At 40.7% G+C, this 23,041-nt stretch overlaps 1 protein-coding gene across 2 annotated transcripts in view; it reads right to left on the bottom strand.

The window, feature by feature from the left end:
• The window catches only part of LOC124622649, a 41,577-nt gene that overhangs the window by 10,663 nt on the left and 7,873 nt on the right, over window positions 1–23,041 (bottom strand). The window contains exons 1-2 of one of the 2 annotated variants that reach the window (XM_047148431.1): window positions 21,422–21,616; window positions 20,968–21,109 (exon numbers count right to left, since the gene is read on the bottom strand). In XM_047148431.1, the coding sequence (XP_047004387.1) occupies window positions 20,968–21,075 (108 nt within the window). In that variant the 5' untranslated portion in view covers window positions 21,076–21,109; window positions 21,422–21,616. Of the gene's footprint in view, window positions 1–20,967; window positions 21,110–21,421; window positions 21,617–23,041 lie in introns of those variants that run through there. The other variant, XM_047148441.1, reaches the window with a different exon arrangement.

Here is a 23,041-nt window from a genome sequence, read left to right as displayed (position 1 = left end):
TGAAGAGGCCCAGTCAGTCAAAAGGTAACCCTGTGTACCCAATCCCACAGAGTATCCAGAGTATGTCATCTATTTGGCAAGCGATTTTTCAGTTTGGAATGGAAGGAAGGAAGGAAGAAAGGAAGGAAGATTAGGGTTTAATGTCCTCTCAACATCAAGATCATTAGAGATGGAGCACAAGTTCAGAATGTTTTAAGGATGGGGAAGAAAATCAGCTGTGCCCCTTCAAAGGAACCAGCCCGTCATTTAACCTGGAGCAATTTAGAGAAATCACAGTAAACCTAAATCTTTTTGGCCTGAAGCAGGTTTGAACTGTCATGCTCCCAAATGTGAGACTAGTATGCTCACCACCTCCAATTTGAGGAGGAGGGGAGGAGATTAGTGTTTAACGTCCCGTCGACAACGAGGTCATTAGACACGGAGCGCAAGCTCGGGTGAGGGAAGGATGGGGAAGGAAATCGGCCGTGCCCTTTCAAAGGAACCATCCCGGCATTTGCCTGAAGCGATGTAGGGAAATCACGGAAAACCTAAATCAGGATGGCCGGAGACGGGATTGAACCTCCAATTTGAGAGAAGATCCCATGAATCTTAAGGATGCCACGCCAACAAGTGACAGAGAAGACTTGATAACGGCTTCGAAAGAGAAAATAAAATGTTTCCAGAATAATGGCGTTTGGGAACTAGCGGAACCAATAGAGAGCAAAATTACTTTAGGTAACATGTGCATATTTAATCTGTAAAGTTGGTTGTTTGATTTGGGTGAGGGGACCAAAAAGCAAAGTCATCGATCCCATTGGATTAGGGAAGGAAATTGGCATGCCCTTTAAAAGGTACCATACCGGCATTTGCCTGAAGCGATTTAGGGAAATAATGGAAAACCTAAATAAGGATGGCTGGACACGAATTTGACCATCCTCCGCCTGAATGCGAGTTCAATGTGCTAACCACTGCATCACCTCACTCAGTAACCTGTAAAGTAATGCAGATGACACACTGCTCTATCATGATAGACTTGTTGCTATGGGAATTACTCAAAACTTTGGAACAGATTATAATGAAACTTTTTCACTCTATATAGGGACTGGGAAGAAACTATTCTCATGAGGTAACCAGATGGTATTGTATCAAATAAACCATCCAATGCTATCTATGGTTTAAAACAGTCAGCTAGACAGCTGAACGAAAAACCTAGGTTATGTTGCAAATACTGACAAAGTTTGTGTGTTCATTAAAAAATAAAGTCAAAATCTTGCAATAGTTACTTTGTATGTAGATGAATTTTATTCTTTTGTAATAACAATGTGATGGAAAACAAGGTATAACAGGGAACATCTGAGCATTATGAAGTTGAAGATCTAGAAAAAGCAAAGTCCAGTCTAGGCATGTGTATAAGTAGAGACTGGTAGGAAGATAATTAAAAACTTGAGCAGAAGGGTTATACTGCATATGTACTGGAACACTAACATGTTTGATTGTACTGCCAATGGACCACCAATAGAGACTGGATTAAAGCTTTGGGATACACAGGTGATAAGATTCAAGTGCCCCATCAAGAACTTATGGGATGTCTGCTCTACAACAGTACTGATACAAGACTTGACATGCCTTATGCAGTTAGTATTTTAAGCCAATATAATATAAGTTTACTAGTGTGCATAACAAGGCAGGAAAATGGCTCCTTTGTTTTGTCATGGACACTATAAACTACAGCACTTTGTTTCATAAAGACGATTTTAAAGCTTTGCGTGTAACTGGTTTTGTTGACTCAAATTTTTTATGCTTTAGCTACTAGGTTGTCACAATATGAGTGTGCTTTTCTGTTGGAGAAAAGTATAATTTCCTGGGATAGCAAGAAATTTAAGGATGTTGCCGACTCAACCAATGGAGCATAATAAGCAGCTTTCAATTCTGCAGCCGAAGAAGCAGTGTATTTGAGACAGCTGACAGGAGAATTATTAAACAATAAGCATAAAATTACTTTTTTTTTCTCATGACAACCAGCGTTCTATTAAGATTGTCAGATAGCAGTGGCTCGCACACTATTTTACCGATGTGCAACAATGTGGTGGCCGATACGCTTCTGACTCATGAGGGTAGTGATTGTAATAAATAGAATACATTAATTTTACGTATATAAATTGAATTGTTTCAATACATTTAGATCTTACAATTAATCTTTTAACATTGCAAAAAATAAAATAAAATGAAAGGAGAAAATGACTGAACCAGCTGGAGTCGAATCCCAGCTGTTGAATTGTGAGTCTGTGCTTAACCACTAGGCTATCACGCTGTTTCCAGATCTATTGTTTGAAACTCTCTCGTACTCTACACGTAAATCTTTAGACAATGTTTCACCTTTTCCTACAGCCCATTCAGGTGGAATATTCTAGGAAGCTACTTCTATTAACATAATTTGAGCCAAGTAAGTGAACCTCATCTCATACCCTCTTGTTGTTGGACATACATTTGGAGTAAATCCACCTTATGCCTTCAATCTCACTTTTTCCTCCTAAGATTTATAGGAAAAGCGTGTCTTTATGTCATCTATATAAATGTTCATACTAACAGAAGATGGCTTTCTCCACTTTCAGTGTATTAATTTTATTTGCCCCTGGGTGGTTTCAGCCTTCTGAACCATTCTCAAGCCATCTTGTGGTTCTGCAATAGGAAGCTATGCCTTACATACTCAAATTTTAACATCTTTAAATATGTGTTTTCTATTTATTTTGGTTCACAAATGCTTTCTTGGTCTGACAACTCAACATTTACAAAGGCAAGCTATCAAATCAACAAGATTTGATTCATGAACAAAAACAACCAGGAAAAACAAATCTGAAGACAATGACATTTCAACAAGTTAGGCATAAAACTTCCTGGCAGATTAAAACTGTGTGCCGCACCGAGACTCAAACTCTGGACCTTTGCCTTTCGCAGGCAAGTGCTCTACCAACTGAGCTACCCAAGCACGACTCACGCCCCATCCTCACAGCTTTACTTCCGCCAGCACCTCGCCTCCTACCTTCTAAACTGTGAGGACGGGGCGCGAGTCGTGCTTGGGTAGCTTAGTTGGTAGAGCACTTGCCCGCGAAAGGCAAAGTTCGAGTCTCGATCCGACACACAGTTTTAATCTGCCAGGAAATTTCATATCAGCGCACACTCCGCTGCAGAGTGAAAATCTCATTCAAGTTAGGCATAGTTTTCTACTGCAGAACCACAAAAATCACTTGAGAATAGATAAAATTAATATGGCAAAAATGGAAAATGCCACCTTCTTTTAATAAATTCACTGCTGTGGTACCTCCTATGAAAGAAAGTACTAAATTTGCTCATATACTCTCATTTTTACAACCATCTACAGCCTTTTGACGTACAAGGGTAGTAACCGCATAAAAATTGAATGTATTAATTTTATGTATATTAACTGAATTGTTTAAATATATTTAAATGTTATAATTAATTGTTCAACATTGTGAGGAATAAAAAATAGTAGCTAGCGGCAAGAGTCAGACTCAGGTTAACGAATTCCCAGCCAGTGCAGCTAACCACTGGCATATCTAGCTGTTTCTAGGACCAGCCTTCAAAAGCTTCTCATACTCTATGCCTGCACAATACATTACACACAGTTTCTAAGAAAAATATTGACCTGGTGCTGCAAGCAATGTAGCACTCATAGTACCAGAAGATACGGAAATGGAAATGTCATGTGACTGGGGCCTACCATCAGGTAGGCTGGTCGCCTAGTGCAAGTCTTTTTTAGTTGATGCCACTTCAGCGACTTGGGTGACAATGGGGATGAGATGATGATGATGAAGACAGCACAACACCCAGTCCACAAGCAGAGAAAATGCCCGACCCAGCTGGGAATCAAACCCTGACACCTTGGCATGGCAGTCTGCCATGCTGACCACTCAGCTATCGAGGCGGACAGCAGAAGGTATGAGGAATAGTGTAACTGCAGTGCAAATTTGGCTTGCTTTCAAAGAAAAATGAATGTTAGTGCAACTTCTTGTCTTCTGAACGAAATGGCACAATTTTAGTGCAATATTTGCAGTTTGCTGCAGCACATTTGCTGATGATAACTGGCCACCACTGCTGTCATAAAATTCTTTGTTGTATACTATACTAAACATGTTTGTGCTAAGTAACATTTTAAGACAATGTGTAAAAATAAGTCAGACTGTCATTAAGTAATGGCAAACAAAGGAAATGCCTGCTGTTGTATTCACGAAATAACTTGCCAGTGAGCAAAACACGTATCTCATTCGTAAGTTAAAATTGTCACCAATTTAAGTGGTAGTGTACTTATGTTAGTAATCTGGCTCCCTGTTAATTTTTTCATTGCAATCTATGATGTGTTGACTATCTTTGTGTTGATTTTCATTTTGTCTGAGCATGAAATTTAACATTTCTGTGATTACACATATTATCAACAACATATTCATTTGCATTGATTGAACACTCCACGGTTGTACTACTGTGACATATACCCCCTCTGCAAGCTGTTCTGCATGCAGTCAGCGCCCAAGGCACAAATCAGTGACCGAGGAGACAATTATGTCAGTGTCTCCAGCTGTCAACTTCCGGCAGGGCACCCTGGTTGCAGCAGTATGGGTGTAGTTACTCTGTCTGCCATGGTGGCCAGAACATCACATCCAGAGCTGATTCCTAAGCCTCGCTGAGATTACAGCCACAATCCCAGTTGATGATCTTGTCTTTGGTGCATATTTTGATGGCCTCTATGACGACGCTGTTCCAATATTTGGAAATTTTTCCTGAAATCCTGGTATGTTCGTATTTTATTGCATGATCTTGGGCATCAGTCAAGTGTGCAGTAGGTGTTCTTGGCAGTGATCTTTGATGGTGCATACTGTTTGTTCAATACATGTTTTGCCTTACTGGTGTGGAAGTTGGTGTCAACTGGCTTTCCACAAACTGAGGTCATCTTTGACACTTCCCAATAATACCCATGTTTTATTGGATGGGCAAAAGACACTTCTTACTTGATGCTTTTTCAGTAGGGGCCGATTTCTCCCAATAGTGTGCTGATGTACGGTGGAATGACAGTGGCTAATTCTTTCTCTGTGACTTCATCCCTCACTACAGGTTGTCCTGCAATGGAGAGGCGCTGGGTATGCCTAATCTGCCATTCTGAATAACCGTTTTTTCGGAACACAGTTGTAAGGTGTTTAAATTCCTGGGGAAGCCTCACTAAATCTGAGATGGTGCACGCTCTGTGTACTAACATTTTTAGTACCCCCAATCCTCTGTGCATGATGGCGGTAGCTGTCTGTGTGCAAGTACAGGTCAGAGCACATTTTCTTCTGATACACACTGTGACCCAGGGTGCCATCAACTCGTCTCTTGACTCTGCCATCAAGGAATTACAGTCTTCCTTTGACCTTGGTCTCAATAAGGAATCTGATGTTGGAATTAATGGAATTCAACTGCGCGAGCAAGTAATGAAGTTTATCCTTTCCATGGTGCCAGATGACGAACATGTAGTCCACATAATGGAAAAAGCAAGTAGTTTTACATTTGGATGACTTCAGGATGTCTGTCACAAAATGAGGGCCTCTAGAACAACTCCAATGAATTGTTTAAGCTACATTTATCTGGCGGGTAGCAGATCCTGCACACAGGAAAGCTACAGGAAGTGAAACAAATGTTTTATGTCTCGCTGACAAACCATTGCTGGAAGCCCCCTGCATGACTGTCATCTACGAGGTATGCCCACAAAGTAAATTCCATTTGGTTATATAAAACAAACATGTACAGATAAAAAAAATTATATATATATATATATATATATATATAGTGACTTACCAAATGAAAGTGCTGGCAGGTCGACAGACACACAAACAAACAAACACAAACATACACACAAAATTCAAGCTTTCGCAACAAACTGTTGCCTCATCAGGAAAGAGGGAAGGAGAGGGAAAGACGAAAGGATGTGGGTTTTAAGGGAGAGGGTAAGGAGTCATTCCAATCCCGGGAGCGGAAAGACTTACCTTAGGAGGGAAAAAAGGACGGGTATACACTCGTACACACACAGACACAGACGTCTGCTTGTGTCTGTATATGTGTGGATGGATATGTGTGTGTGTGCGCGCGCGCGAGTGTATACCCATCCTTTTTTCCTTTTTTCCCCCCTAAGGTAAGTCTTTCCGCTCCCGGGATTGGAATGACTCCTTACCCTCTCCCTTAAAACCCACATCCTTTCGTCTTTCCCTCTCCTTCCCTCTTTCCTGATGAGGCAACAGCTTGTTGCGAAAGCTTGAATTTTGTGTGTATGTTTGTGTGTCTGTACATACACACAAACAACGTCCTATATATTGTACAAATATCTACAACTGTTAAACTACTGTTCTACATAGCTTCCGAAGTTTTGTAGGCACCTGTCATAGCGTGGCACACATTTTTCTATGCCTTCTTCATAGAAGGTTGCTGCCTGTGTATTCAACCATGTGGTAACATGATCTTTCAGCTCGTCATTATTGTTGAAGTGTTGACCACCATGGACAGATTTTAGGTGTAAAAAAGAGATAAAAGTTGCTAGTAGTGCGGTCCAGACTTTACGGAGGATGATCAAATGCGTCGCAGTGAAATTCCCGTAAGAGTTGTTTGGTCACACACGCCGTGTGAGGGCATTATCGTGGGGGGATAAAATAAAAAAAAAATTCAAATTTTCAGTTTTTCAGTAACAATTTCATGAATTGGTTATTGTGGGACCTGCGGAACTTCCATAGTAAGGGCTTGGTGTAAACTTACGGTTGTGCTTAATCTCCTCTTCAATTGTGTGAACCAGTCCATCAGTAACCACAGACGGGCGTCCACTTTGTTCTTCATCGTGCACTTGATCACGTCCTTCACTGAACAGTCTGACCCATCTTCTAACCATTGAATCACTCATAGCATTTTGTCGTAAAACTTGCAGATTTGCTGATTAACTTCCTTTGGTTTAACTTTCTTTGCATTTAGAAAACAAATCACAGATCTGATTTCACACATGGCGGCATTTTCAATTACAGCTGACATTACAAAAACGCACTACAAAGCACACGTTGGCAGCAGCGATCTGAAAATGGCGTACATGTCTTCTCCTTGAGCAGAGTAACTGCCGTGCATGCTCAGAACTGTGATCGTAGCGCTGCCGCGGATAGAAATAGAAACGGAACTTACTTTGTGGATGACCCTCGTATCTGACTGACATGTAGCTGAGTGCTGATTTGATTTCAGTTTGGAGAGAGAACTTCTCAACCCTAAGATCATATCAGGCACGGACATCGTCAGCACAGTTGAGAAGGTCACGGTGCAATTCTATGGATTTTGTGACATGCCTCAACAAATTCAGGCTGAAATGAATCATATCCTGATAAGTTTTACAACATCTCACATGTCACTAAGGTGCTTCTATAAAGTCACTTTAGCTTACCAGCTGGACGTTTGACAGGAAGACCACTGAACTTTTCCAGCATTTTTTACTTAATGGAGGATACTATGAATGGAAAGAGTCATAATAGGTAGCCCACTCTTGCCTGTGGTTGTGAATTTGGGTATGGAGCACTCTGCACAGACAGTTGCCACCACCCTGCACAGTGGAATGGGGTAGTAAAAGCACTAGAACACAGAATGTGCACCACTCAGATTTAGAGAATGTTCAACAACTAGAACACCTCAGAACTGTGTTCCAAAACAACAGTTGCTCAGACTGGCAGATTAGGTGTGTTCTCCACTACAGTGCAACCTGTAGTGATGAACATACTCACGGAGACAAGGGTAAGGACTGCCTTATGGTGCATTAAAGTGCTATCAGGAAAAAGTCTACCACATACTGGAAAGCACCAAGTCAGAACTGTCTTTTGCCTGCCCTATAAAATAAAACACTAGCATTATTGTGGAGCACCAAAGATGACCTCAGTCTGTGGAAGGCCGGTGTATAAGATTCTGTACCAATGTGGCAAGACGTACAATGGACAAACAGTTGGCACCATTTTATTCGACTGAAATATCCTAATAAGTTTGCAGTCGCAGAGCACTGCTTGTCCGAGACTCATGCAATGGAATACAAAAAAAACAGAATTTTAGCACAAACTTCTAAATACTGAGACGATGTCATTAGAAAGGCCATCAAAATACACATCAGGGACAACCTCATCAGCTGCAGCTACGATATCAGCAAAGCTTGGGAACCAGCAATGGGTCTAATTAACAAGACACCCAGTAGACAACATTCCGACGATAAGGTTTTACTACGAGAAGAATTTTACAAGGCACTGAAAGACACAAGTTAAAATACTGCCACTTGGGACAATCAAACATGACAAAACTGTTCCAGTTGGTATGGTGGATATATGGGACAGGCTAAAGAAATTAACACTTCAAGAAGAAGGTAACAATCTCAGTTTCAAAGAATGTAAGTGTGCGTAGTAAAGAGCAATCAGTTTAATAAGGCATGGTTGCAGAATACCAATACAACTTATCCACAAAAGAATGGAACTACTGGTAGAAGCAGATCTGAGGATAGGTCCATCTCAATTCTGGAGAATCTAAGAAGACAGATTGAAAAATGGTTAACCCATACTCAGATGTTTCGTATATTTATGAAAACCACTGAATTACACTGTTTCAAGCCTTGAGGCTACCACAGATAAGCAACAAGGGGAGAAAGGTTATTGACAACTAGTACACAAAGTAGACGGCAGTTTCACAAGTCAAAGATAATGAAAAGAAGACAGTAGTTGAGAAGGAGGTGGTGGTATAGTGCTGTAGCCTTTCCCTATTATGCAATTTGTACACAGAGCAAGCTGCAAAGAAAATCAGGCTGTAATTTGAAATAGGAATTAAAATTCAAGGAGAAATAAAAACATCGAGTTTTGCCAACAGCACTGTAATTCTATCAGAGATGGCAAAAGACTTAGAAAATCAGTTGTAGAGTCGAAGTGTCTCAATAGAAGTTACAAGACAATTATAAAACAAGGCAAACACTGTTAGTCGGATTAGATCAGTGATGCTAAGGAAATTAAGAGTAGGACACAAAATGCGAAAAGTAATAGACTACTTTAATATTTGGGCAGGAAAGTTTGTCAGTGATGGAAGTAGATAGGGTATAAAGTGCAGACAGTCAGTACCAAGGAAAGAACTAACAACAATGAGAAATTTATCTATAGCGAACGCAAATTTAAATGTTAGAATCTCTTTTCCGAAAGTATTTGTCTCATGTTAAATTTGAATGGAAGTGAAATGTTGAAATGTTTGTCATAAACACTTCAGACAAGAAGAAAATACAAGTTTTTGAAATGTGTTGCTGCAGAAGAATGTCTACAATTAGACGGGCAAACTGGATAACTAATGGAGAGTACTAAATCAAATTAGGGAGAAAAGAAATTTACAGTACAACTTTACCATAAGAACTGATAGGTCATCCTGAGGCATCAAAGAGCAGTTAAATTGATAGTGGAACAAAGTACGGTACGTAATCATTGTAAATGGCAAATAGGCTTCACTACAGCAAACAGATTTAAGTGGTTGTAGACAGCAGTAGTCATGGAGAGAAGAAGAGACTTGCAAAGGATACACTAACGTGGACAACTGTATTTCAGTCTTCTGATTGAAAGACAGTAACAGATACAGGGCCATGTTTAATAGGTACTGCTACATGCTAATAATAATGAATATGCAAGAACTCTTAAACTCTGAAGACCATTCCAGATGAAGACGATGATGATTTGAGGTGACGGACACTCAACATCAAGGTCATCAGCACCACAACGAAAAGTTAGCATGCCAATCTCCTTAGTGGGGACAAAGGCCCCCCCCCCCCCCCCCCCCATGCGTAGCAGATTATAATGTATTAAAGTCCACCTCCCATCCCCAATAATTTAGGGATGAAGCATTTCAGTTTGCAAAACTTCACCACTCTTGTAAAACTGGATTCATTACTTGCGAGGATGGTGGGCAGATCTCCATCGAGTCTGAAGGCTGCCCCGGTATCAGTATATAGAGCACACATTCCCAAAATAAGCTGAACTGAAAGTGGTACACCACAAACTTCACGAAGTGGTGGATCCTCCCACTGGAGGAGGAAGACATGTGTTAAAGGGCTATGTCCAATAAGTAGAACCTCCTTCCAGCAGTGAGTCTGCCATACCTTTGTGGTTGATTTGAGTGCCCGCAGCTTCCTTTCTGTCACCTGCAACCATTCAGTCTCCCACTGACACATGATGCATCTGCCACAAAATGAGATGATGGCATGCAATGGGATGGGATATTTACCGGTGGCACCATCAGGATATCCTTCCTTGGAGGCTTTGTCGGCCATGTCGTTTCCCTGTATCCCAACGTCACCAGGTACCCAGAAAAAGATCACTTTCTTGCCACGGTGTAAGGGATGAGCTGAATCAGCTGGTCTACTGGATACATTTGGTGAAGTGCTTGCAGTGCACTAAGCAAGTCGGGACAGACAAGGAATCTCTTATGATGATGTCTGTGAATCCTCTCCAGTGCGATCAGAATGCTATATAATTCAGCATCATAATTTGTAAACTGTTTGGGAAGATACACTTTAAAAACCCTGTCAGGGAAAACAGTAGAACAACCAAAGACATTTTCTTGCTGGGATCTGTCTGTAAAAACAATGTTGCAGCTGTGGTACATGCTTACAACAAAGTTCTAAAAACGTAATCTGGAGGACAAGTTTTCTTGTGCTGTGTCAAGCTTAAAATCACTTTGGGCCTCTGAAGACATCAGGACAGCAATGCATTCCATCGCTGGCTGTGTATTTTGATGCCTGACAGATCCAGATCCTTGAGACCGTCTGTAGGATATATACCAAATGGTTTGGTCGCATGGGGCGGATTCCTGAACAGCTGTTCCAAGGTGGGTTGGGCCACTACACTAAATGTCAACAACTGAGGAGATGCTGAGATTTTCAGCACCTGTGGAGCCAAAAGGATACAGTGCCAAATCCAGAGTGGTGGTTCACCAGCCTCTCACACGGACTCTGAACTGGGCTGCTCCAAAAGGCTCCAGTTGATATCCAAATGCCCTCATGATGGTCAGCATCTAACATCTTGAGGTAGAAAGTATGGGCTGATCTATAGACCACACTGCCATAATCTAAATGTGATTGAACAAATGCCCTATAAAACTGCAGGAGGCGGGACCTACAACCTCCCCATGTTTTTCCGCTAAGGCATTTCAAAATATTCAGTGGCTGGCAGCCCTTTGTTCATAGGTCTTTCAAGTGTCGGAGCCAAATTAATTTTGAGTCAAACAATAAACCCAAAAGCACATAGTTTCTTGAAAATGTAAAATATTATCTCCCATTGTGAGCACTGGTTGGTTAAACCTTTGACAAGCACCATTAAAATTGACACATGTAATCTTCTCGGGTGAGAACCAAAAACCAGTTGTACTGGCCCAGGCTTCCAGCTTCCTAATGGTCAGCTGTAGCTGCCTTGCCGTCACTATAAGATCAGAGGAAGAGTAGAGGACTGCAAAGTCATCCACAAACAAAGAGCATTTGACAGGGCTCCTGACTGCGGGGGAATTGCCACTGATTGCGATGGCAAACAATGTGACAATGAGGGCACTGCCTTAGGGGACCCCATTCTCTTGACATAGCAGTCAGACAAGGCATCACCAATGCAATATCAAAAACATTGGTCCTCAAGAAAGGATTGGATAAGAAGTGGCAGGTGTTCACATAGTCCCCATTCATGAAGCTGGCAAAGGCTGTTGTACATCCAAGTAGAGTCATATACTTTTCTGAGGTCACGTATCAACATTTCCAGTAGAGTTAAATTGCCAAGGGTGAAACAGTAGCTCCTGAAACTGCACTGGGTGCGGCTCAGCTGACCTCGGGATTCGATCAGTCAGACGAGATGGCAGTTGACCATGCGTTCAAGAGTCTTACCCATACAAATGGTAAGAGCAACAGTCTGATAACTGTTACGGGCGCTACGGTCCTTCCTTGGTTTCCAGAATGGAATTAATATTGCCTCCTACCAAGTTGTGGGGTACTGTCCATCAAGCCAGATCTAACTGAAACAGGAGACGAGATGTCCTTTCACTTCAGAGCACAGATGACGAAGCATGTCATAATGGATCTCATCAGGTCCTGGAGTAGTATCCGGCTGCACGCAAAGCTGATTCCAGTTCCCACATGGAGAATGGAAAGTTTTATACTTCCTCATTATGCGAGAAGAAATTGAGCTTCCTCATCTCTGCAGTCCTACAGAACACCTGACAAGCAGGTGCTTGTCTGGGTGACATAATGACAGTAAAGAAGTGTTCAGCTAAAACCTGAGCCATGTCTTCTGGCGTGTCCATGAAGACCCCATTACTTGACAAGGCTGTAAGGAGATGCATACTGCCCTTGCCTGAAATCCGTCTTATTGAGTTCCAAACTTGGGCAGTGGAAGTGGACCAATTAATGGAAGTCATGAATTCCCTCCAGGAAACCCTCTTCTGTTCTTCTATCACTTGCCTCGTATGTGCTCTCGTAGCTCTTAAGGCACGAAGGTTTTCTGCAGTTCGACAGTGTTCTAAGGTCCGCAGAGTAGTTCCCATGAGCTGGACTCTGCGGCAAGCTGCTGGGTCTCATAAGTGATATGGACCACCATCTCCAGTGACCAATCCTTTTGTTCAAAAGTAGCCTGCCAACTGTACTGCAACCAATTTGCCCTTTGTATCATCCATCTGCATGTCTCCTGTCAGCCACTGTCCTAGCCAGCAGACAGACCCACAATGGGAAGTGGTCACTAGAATGTAAATGTGGAGCCACTTCCCGATCAAAAGAGTCTGCAATAGCTAGGGAACAAAAACTAAGGTCAACAACTGAAAAACACTTTGTAGCTGTGGGAAAGTGTCATCCGACCCGTGTTCAGAAGACAGGTATTCTAAGAATAGAAGAGTCGCTCAAGCATCCAACCCCTGCAGCAAGGGGTATCTGGGCCCCACAGCACACTATGTGCACTGAAGTCACCCACGACAAGGAATGGGCATGGGAGTGCCTGGGAGATTTGTGTCAGTGTGTCTGCAGCCAAAGCATCATTAGGTGGAAGATACAAAAAATACACTGCGATATTAAAGGGTGCTTGTATGGTCATGATACGACTGGACAGGAGCGGCATCTGTCATCAATTGAAACAGCCACTCCACCTTAAGCCCTGTCTCCAGTAACATCGTCCTTACTGTATGGGTGGTAACCCCGTAATGCACGTGTGTTGGTGACTAAGATGTGTTTCTTGTAAGTAGATGAATAACGGTTTCTCTTGGACCAGGAGCTGTAATTCTTCCAAATGTGAGTGCTATTCATTTTAAATTCTACTGTGGCACAAAAGCGGCTGTGGAAGTCATTGTTAAGCAAAGGGTATTCATGTCTTTCTCCCTTGGAGATGGTGACCTACTGGGAAGGTCAGGGGCAACATTAGCCAGTTCCCAGCTCTCTGGTTCCTCCAATTTACTTATTTATTTATTTATTTACTTATACGTACATCAAGTTCCTTAGGACAAAATTGAGGAGCAAATCTTCAAGGTCATGGTACGTGTTAACACATGAAATTACAACGTAAAAGTAGTAAAAGATAAAAATAAAATGTTTATGAACCCGAAAAAAGCCAAGCCATAAGTTTAAGTAAACACAATAACAATGCAATAAGAATCAGCTTAATTTTTCAAGGAACTCCTCGACAGACTAGGACTGACCCATGAAGAAACTCTTCAGTTTCGATTTGAAAGCACGTGAATTACTATCATGATTTTTGAATTCTTGTGGTAGGTTATTGAAAATGAATGAGTAGTACACTGCACATCTTTCTGCACAAGAGTTAAGGAAGTTCGATCCAAATGCAAGTTGGATTTCTGCCGAGTATTAACCGAGTAAAAGCTTGGGAATAAGCTGATATTGTTAAAAAGAAACACTGATTGCATAGAAATAGGTCTAAAATTGTCTACATTATCTCTTTCTCCCTTTTTAAAAAGCGGGTTTACTACCGACACTTTAATCGTTCAGGAAAGTGACCATTCCTAAAGGAAAAATTACAAATATGGCTAAACACAGGGCTAACATGTGCAGCACTGCACTTCAACTTCCTGCTAGGCACTCCATCATATCCATGAGACTCATTAGTCTTCAGTGATTTAATTATTGACTCAATCTCCCCCCTGTCTATATTACAGATGAGTATTTCAGACATCAGTCTCGGAAAGGAATTTGCCAAGATTCCCTGTAGAAACTAAATTTTTATTTAATTCACCAGCAGTGCTCAGAAAAGATTGTTAAATACTGTACATTTATCTGATTTAACAGTAACAGAAATACTTTTACTACGAACTGACTTTATATTGTCGACTTTCTGTTGCTGACGAGGCACTTTCTTCACAACTGACCATATGGTTTTAATTTTGTCCTGTGAATTAGCTATTCTATTTGCATACCACAGACTTTTTGCCTTCCTAATAACATATTTAAGCATTTAAAGTTAAGGGTGTTATGCCACTCAGTCTCATCTGGGTAGTCACCTACAGCCTTACATCCCAGAGGCTTAGATATTTGGTTTGAATTAGCAGTTTCAACTACTGAGTGTTCCATTACGAAGTCTTTTAGAGACCCAGCAATGCCTTCCAATGCCTTGATTGTGAATATAGTAAATATAAAAAGGGGAGACCTTCTCAAAGGTTGATTACAATCAAAGTGTTATGGCACACTGATGCCTTGTTACTATGATTCTGAGACTTCTTTTCAAGAGGACTGACCAACTGAGCTCTCTTTGATGAGTGGGTGTAGGTACTACCTGGCAGTTCACCCATCCCATCAGGAGTAGTAGTTTGACGAGACTGTTCCATAGGGATCCCACAAGATGCTGGGGAAACAACCGTCGAACCAGGGAGAGCCCTGCATGCCTGAAGAAGCCTTATACAACTGGACGGCGGCAGATACCCCAGAGGTTTCCTGCTAGAGACTGTTCTACCTCAACAGCACATAGCAAACCTTGAGGTTGAAGATTTTTTATAGAGGTGTGTACCTTCCTCATGGTCCAGGCCGTGAAGCCAAGGCTTCTCCAAAACACACAAAATTACACCACTGTGCCGCACAGTGGTCGCTGAAGCATGCCCAGAGCTTACGGTGATAGCGGACTGGTGCTGCTTACCAGTCCCCAGCTGAGGAATCCCAGAGTAGTCAAGCCCATACTCAGCAAAGGAATGCTGAGCTCCTGGGGCCAAACCCTTCTAGAGCTGCACCCCATTATTGGGGCACCTCCATGTAAGTATCTGGAACTTATTTTCTAGTGTCAATCCTCCAATTTATCATACTGTATAGCTTTTAGATGACACTTAGAGAGTCACAGGAATGATGACATATACAGCGTGTTGGAAAGAAAATGTCACCCCTAGAGATCCTAAAATTCTGCAGATACGTACAAAGCATAGAAACAGTTCTAATACTCTGAAAAATTTTAGTTTGTGCAGTTTGTTCTATTCTCTTGTCTATAGGCTTTGAGGTAATTCAGCACATTTTCTATCTTCCTTGTCTTTAGCCAAGGTATGTTCATTTCAACTTCTTTACACATTTTTAACAGTCATTAACAACTTCACAAACGTTTTATTTTCGAGTGTAGCTACTTTAAGTCGAAGCAGCTATCCTAGAATAAGCAAGATCTTTTCTTTTATTGGGGGGGGGGGGGGGGGGGAGGGAGGGGGGGGGAGGGGGGGGAGGGGGGGGGGGAGAGATTTCTGTACCAGAGCTAAATTTTATTTCATTTTTCCAATACTATTAGCCGCCCCCCCCTCCCCCCAACCGCATGTGTGCACATACAACCAAGGAATCCAACTGTTTAAATTGTGAGAAACTTCATAAGATACAACGGGAATGCTGTCTCTCATTTTTTCTGAAGACAACATATGAGGTTCAGTAGCATCTGACCTGGTGAGAGGGGGGGGGGGGGAGGGGGGGGGGGAGGAAGAAGAAGAAGAAGAAGAGGAGAGAGAAGGAAATTCTACATCTTCTCTCATACAGACTTACAGGAAATGTTCTCTTTTAGTTTCATAACGAGCCTATCAATAATGGAATTCAATTCATGCAGTAGAACTACACATGTCAAATATGGTGATATTTTATTTCAAATGATACAGATCCTAGCCTGTGCATGAAACAAATCAAATATCTTCAAAATGATTATTCCAGCGTCCTATACAAAGAAACCAGCAGGAAAAGTGTGAAATTATTTACTTGGCATATGTGTGTGTGTGTGTGTGTGTGTGTGTGTGTGTGTGTGTGTGTGTGTGTGTGTGTGTGTGTGTCCACCACCTCCTCCTCCTCATATACTGGATGGGTTACAACCAAATTTTATGCACATACTTTTTGCTATATGGGAATTAGCAGAGTGGAGGTTAGAAGCTCCTATCTCCAAATAGAGAGAGTTCAAAGAGAGGAGTGGACGAGACAGACCAAAAGGGGGTGGACGATAAGACAGACAGAGAAGGCTAAGAATGAGATATTCATGAAGAGGGAAAGGATGAGATGGACGAAGACGGAGGAGATGGCCACAGAGATGAGGAGGAGGACACAATACAGAGAGACTGCGGAGGGTGAGATAGCCAGACAGACGGGGGTGAAGGAGATGGACAGACACACAGTACAGGTTTTAAATGGATCACAGACACACATACCATGGTGAAAATACATCCCAATATTCCTTACAGCGTAAGGAAAGTTCTAACAGTTCAGAACACTTCGGACAGCATTCAACTGATAAGTGCTATTGCCTACAAAATCAAAATGATATCTGTCAACATAGTACTGATGTGTTTTCATGGAGACGTCACAAAATTAGCCTCACCTGACTTTGTGAGGCAGCAGCTCCTGCACACTGCATCTGCCGCAATATTAGGATTAGATCTAAAGCAATAACAAGTGGATAACTTTTGCTTATTTGTTGTAAAATAGCATGCCTGCACCAATACAAATGTTGTCCACTGCTCAAGGATCACAGCTGTGCGTTATGAGGACACTGGCAATTTGATTGAGGCCATCGTCTTAACAGAAATGGGATAGGATAAAACAGTATACATCCCACAAACACCACTTATTTGAAGAGAGTTTCCCTTTGCAGAATTTTCGCTGTGGATAATTCATAATTTCTACAATGGAGTCTCGATTACACGGGAATGGCATTTTCTTAATACGGCACTGCAAAGACAATTCACATTATTTCATTAACAATTATAGATTTAACACACAAACACTCAATATGTCCTGCACATAGAGACAGAGGGAGAACGAGGTGGACAAAGAAGGGAGAGGAAGGGAGGCAAGAGGAGATGGCTGCAATCTGTGTGTAACTCATAAGCAGGTGAAGTTGGAGGGAAGAGGGAGGGGGGGACACAAAATATATGGAAACACAACTAAAGGCAAATACTGGTATTGCTGACATATTCTACTGCCTTTTTTGTAACACGGAGGAATTGCGCAATCACCAGTGAAGGCTGTCAATGAGAAATCTTCAAATATATGTTTTATGGTTTGCCTAGCAATTGCACAATCACACTTGGAAGATTCCTCCCCCCCCCCCCCCAATCTGTACAATTAGTCAGCACATCTACGCAGTTTGTTCGCATTCTATTTAGGATGGGCAAGGGCCAGATTTTGCAAAGCTTTTCAAATGCTCAAATCCAGAACGTGTGCTGGTAAGGCGAGGGATGCTAGATCGATCCACTCCTCTTTCCAGTGGTTCACTAGATTGAATCCATTGTCATCCGAAATTGCTGCACTCTTTAGGGAGTGTGTGTTAGAATGCAGTCAGGCAGTCTGGTTCTCTCGCTATTGGGGATGTGTTGAAATATTTGTAAAACAGGGTTGTCCTTGATCTTTCTGAGTTCTCTATTGAGCAATTTCTCTCATTGCAGATGGAGAGGAGCTACATTGCTTAGTGAGGGTAGCCAATGCCTTGGGGTCACCTTTATTGTGCCTGTTATAAGGTGCATAGTTTGATTTCGCTGGATACTGTCATGATTACTGTTAAGCCAAACATCGTTTATCGACAAAAGCCACGCACATTGGATGAACTTCGAGAATCCATTGTACATTCATGTGCAAATATCCAACAGAACACATTGCAGTCAGTAGTGTGTGCTGCAGTTCGGCGGCATCGTTTGTGTGTGGATGTTAATGAAGACCATTTCGAACAGATACAATTATATCTTAAGTTGGACTTTAACACTTTCACCAAAAATGAGACAACTCCGTCAATTAGTTTGCAAGTTATGGACTTTTAAATAGTGGATACATGTTTTTGGACCCCTCTGTATACTACTGATAAATCTGTGAAACTGTCATGTCTGTCTTGAACATGCTAATCTCCAAACCCACTTGATGAATTTTAATAGGTTTTCACAGATAAGCTGAGCACAGTCTCAGGCACTGTACACGTTTCAGTTCATCAAAATTGGATAGTGGAAAAAACATACTTTATACTTAATTTCAAATGCGTACACAAATTTCTCTCACCGACACTCCCCACAAAATGATGAAAGGAAAACAGATTATTGTTACTCCATTTTCACTGTGCGCGTGCATCACTAAAACTAATGTGTCCAAAATAATTTTTTTTGTTATTTTTCTCAGAATTATTGATGAACAATCATAAATCTTCTAATAGCTATGTTTTACTATAGTTTTCTTACATTTGTATAACACCCCCGTGGACTTTGGATAAACAGGAAAGTTCGATATGAGTTTTTTGTTCTCACCAGTGGCAAAGGAAACATGTGACAACGCTGCAAACAATATGGTGATATAAAATGATGTTATTAGGTCTAGTGATTTTGTCAAATGGGCTAAGCTACAGATCAGTCTGCCACCACAGCCAGCTCCTACCCCCTCTCCCCCCCCCCCCCCCCCCCCCCCGGACACACACATACACATTCATTGTCTTCATCAATTTACAGCCAAACTATTACCTCCCAACCTAACATTGACCTCCAGCAAAGCTACTGCAGATCAGTTTGTCATTACAATCATTCCCCCCCCCCCCTTTTTCCACATTCATCAGTTTTGCAAAGTAACAACAAAACTATGAATATACACAGCAAAAGGTGACATCACAGAAGCCATCAACATTAAGTCATGGGCCAAAGTCAATGACTCTTATCGAACATGCTTCTTGACCCTGGACTTTTAACTATCTCTCTCACTACCACTGCAAATCAGTAAGTTGGTTGCAGTGACAGACTGATCTGTAGCACAACCCGAGATCTAGGTTAGGATTCAAGGTAAAAATTTGGTTGAGAGTTGGCAAAGCCAACGAATGTGAAAGCTGAAAAATCTAGTTTTGTTTAAAAAAACAAAAACTGATCAATAGCAAAGCCTAATGTTTGCATAGGCACTTTATTGAAAAATTTAGCTTTTACCATGTTCTACGGTAACTCCTCTTTAAGGAAATTTTCATTGCCCAAGAACATACTTAAGAATTTTACATGGTCCTCACCACGATCATCTTTTAGACATTTGTTTCACGAGTTAGGCTTACTGACTACTGTTTCACAGCATATTTATTCAGGGAAGTTTGTTGTATATAACCCATTAGAGTTCAAAAGTAACAAAAATGCACATAATTACAGCACCAGGAGAAAGAACACATTCATTATTCCACGGTAACATTGTCTTTAGCACAAACAAGAGTGCACAATGTTGCCAACAACTTTTTTCATTCCTTAAGCAGTGCTATAAAATATCTGACAGACAGGAAAGTTAAATTTAAATTTTAAAACAAACAAAAAGTCTATGCTCAGCAACTCCTCCTACTCCACATAAGAATTTCTACATATATAATATGTAAAAGACAATGAGTAGGAATTAATGATTCACATATTTGTTATGAAGAGGGGGGCGGGATATATAAGTAGCAAATAGCCATATTTATATATGAATGTGTAATATGAACATAAGATCACTCATTCTGCATCATTGTGTTTAATCATACAAAGGTCCATGGCACATAAAACAAATTAACTAATCATAAGCACAAAATGGGTAATGGTTATATTAAGGTGCGCTTAACACAAAATATCAATTGCTGATCTTATAATTTCTTGTTTTTCTCAAATGAGGGGCAAAATAATCTATGACGATATTCGTACAACTCAAAAAAGTATGGCACTGTTTCATAGCCTAAACATCTAATAAAACACAGGTTGATGTACAAACGACATGTGTAAAAGGGTTGAGGAAACAGAGAAATGCATTCAGCAGTATTTCGTGAAGCAAGTGACTATAAACCTCTTACAAAAATACAACTCAATACAGGATTATTATTGTCATCATCAGTGATCAAAAGAGCATTCGAGCCACTGATATTCATAAAAAAAAGAAAGTTAAGAAAAACTCTTTAATTTCCAAGTTTTGCAGTAAGAAACATTCACACAATTCACTAATAATTGCTTGGGTAGCAAGAAATATGCATTTTTATTGGTGATGGGGGTGGGGTGTAGGGAGAGATACTTAAAAGGCACAAAGACAGAAAAAAACTGGCTTTACAATAGAAACAAATAGTTGGGCAGTTTATACATTGTATTTTGTCAAAGTCATTTTTAGAGACAGAAGTACAAATAATGAAACTTATGTTGATCTTAAGGAATAGCAGACAGTGTAACACAAATTTTCCAGGTTATTGATTTATTGTAAACTATTTCAGCTACAGTAGCAAGTCTACTGTTCCAAAATTAAAACCACTTTATGATATTTTTGGGTGAATCCGAAATAAACTTCAATCAAATCAGGTAAAGAACTGGAAATATGTGAAATAACGCACAGTTGGAATTAACATGAACAAAACAATGGAAGTGTCCCTGAGATATTCCACAAGAAGTGTACATGGCTGGTATGTGTGAAGCAATAATCTGAGTTAAAACTACAAAAGCTACATCTTCAAAAATGAAGGAACTCAAAAAATATTAGTACTGTACCTGATTTCCATCTTCCGTTGTGGGTGGCTGTTTCTCTATTCGTTCAACGGAGAGAAGTGAATGTAGAACTTCGCTAGCTTCTTTTTCTGCTTCGTCTACTTCTTCCATTATTCTGCTGCACAATCTGCGCAGGTACTAACACCTGTTTAATACAAAATGACACAAAAGACCTTGTCATTTCAATAGAATTATACTGTTCTTGAAAGGTACTCTGATAATTCATTCGAAGTTTTACAGTAATTTTATTGACACGGCGACGACGGTCGCACTTACTAAGCATTATATTTAATAAACGAAATCTCAAATGCCTCACGCCTGCGAATTATTAAATATCCGCCGCACCGTTCAATAATGACCCTTACTGACACACACAATGGTCCAAAATGGCAAGACAAACAACTGTGGCACACAAATTTGATCTTTATGTCATTTCATAAACAAACGAATTATTTACCTCGTGGGGTGGTATGTTGCGATGGCAGAGTGTTTAGATCTCTGCCTGCGAAAGAAATTCACTTTTCAATCACTGCTGTGAAGTCAAAAATCCTCTTCAGCAGAAATACTAAACGACGCCAGCAAATTAACGCTCAGACGGCAACATGGCGATAATGAGGAGAACTGTGCGGCATCTCCCCCACTCCACGGCAGCGCGACTTGCCCGTTCACGATAAGTTCTTGTATCAAAACCGTCCTAAACGAACTTTGAAGGTCTAAAATAGGATGCAGAAAATTGCATAGGTTTATTTTCTAATCAGTAAGCATTCCACTAACGAAGCATGAATAAATATCAATAAATGAATGTAAAATAAAAATACTCTAGCGGCGTTACATGTAGCAAAACGTTGACTACATATGATACGAAGTTATCATACGTTCAATTCGTAGGCTGCGTTTAATAGAACTCAACATAAGATTAACCTTTCAAAGGCTCTTCCCGTTACTTTCAGTACATGACTTCATAAGCCGCTATATAGTACATTTAACAAGCTTGGTGACCCAGTTTCAACCATTGTGTTTATTGCGCAGCCGTTCTTGCGTTAAAGCTAAACTAACGTCTTCTTCTCCTTTCTTTGTTGTATGTAAACAAAGCTTCGACTCACGCGAGTTTATACTTTCTCATCACTATTATATTGGCCAGCCTGGCCAGAAACGTCAATATTACAGTCGGAGGTCATTGACTCTTCAGTGCGTATCCTATCACAGTTTTCTGACCAGTGCAGAATATGCTCAATACACTAGACTTACAAATGACGTTTGACAACATTTAAAACCACTTGTCCGTAATAAGTTTGGAATATCGGTATATCATTTCGTTGGCTCACCTATTTCGACCGATGGAATGTGGCAAATAATGGTAGCATAGGCGAAGGTCTCACGTTAGTTCCCGTAAACATGCTCTAAAGGTTTGTGGACAAAATGTGCCCAGTTTCTGGATTGTAGGTTGTCAACGTAGCTGTAACCTCAACCCAGTTTGATCCTTGAAGCGCAGATGATGAAAATTCTTCTAGCCTGTTAGGTGAAAAGTAACATATTGTGATTCATAGATTCCGTAGTCGACGACAGAATCGTTATTAGTATATATATATATATATATATATATATATATATATATATATATATATATATATATATATGAGGAGGGGAGGGAGGGAGGAGATAAGATACATGTTCATTCCACATGCGGTATCATCCGTACTCACACGATCCAGCGCGTAATTACTGTGCCACTTATCCAGCTTTTACCTTGCGAACCGGAGATGATTTTTTTTCCTGTCCGTTTTAGAGAAGAGGCTACTGATTTCGATTAACCAAATATATTATTTTCAATATATATTTCAATATCCTTATTTTCAAGGAACTAATATTCCTCTTCTCTAGAAACAAAAGAACTTTTACGAATTGATACGGATTCGTGATCCCAGCCTACAATTACCTGCATTTTATTAGTGTCATTTCTTACACCAGGAGTGACATAGGTTTTTAGAGAAAACTTTAGATAAGTAAATCATTTAAGAAAGACTTAGATTATGTTTTTGAAGCACTTAAAACCCTCTGAGTGGAAGGTGTAGATCAA

This window comes from Schistocerca americana, chromosome 1, assembly GCF_021461395.2.
Source record: "Schistocerca americana isolate TAMUIC-IGC-003095 chromosome 1, iqSchAmer2.1, whole genome shotgun sequence".
NCBI lineage: Eukaryota > Metazoa > Arthropoda > Insecta > Orthoptera > Acrididae > Schistocerca > Schistocerca americana.
This window is presented reverse-complemented; position numbering and strand designations above follow the sequence as displayed.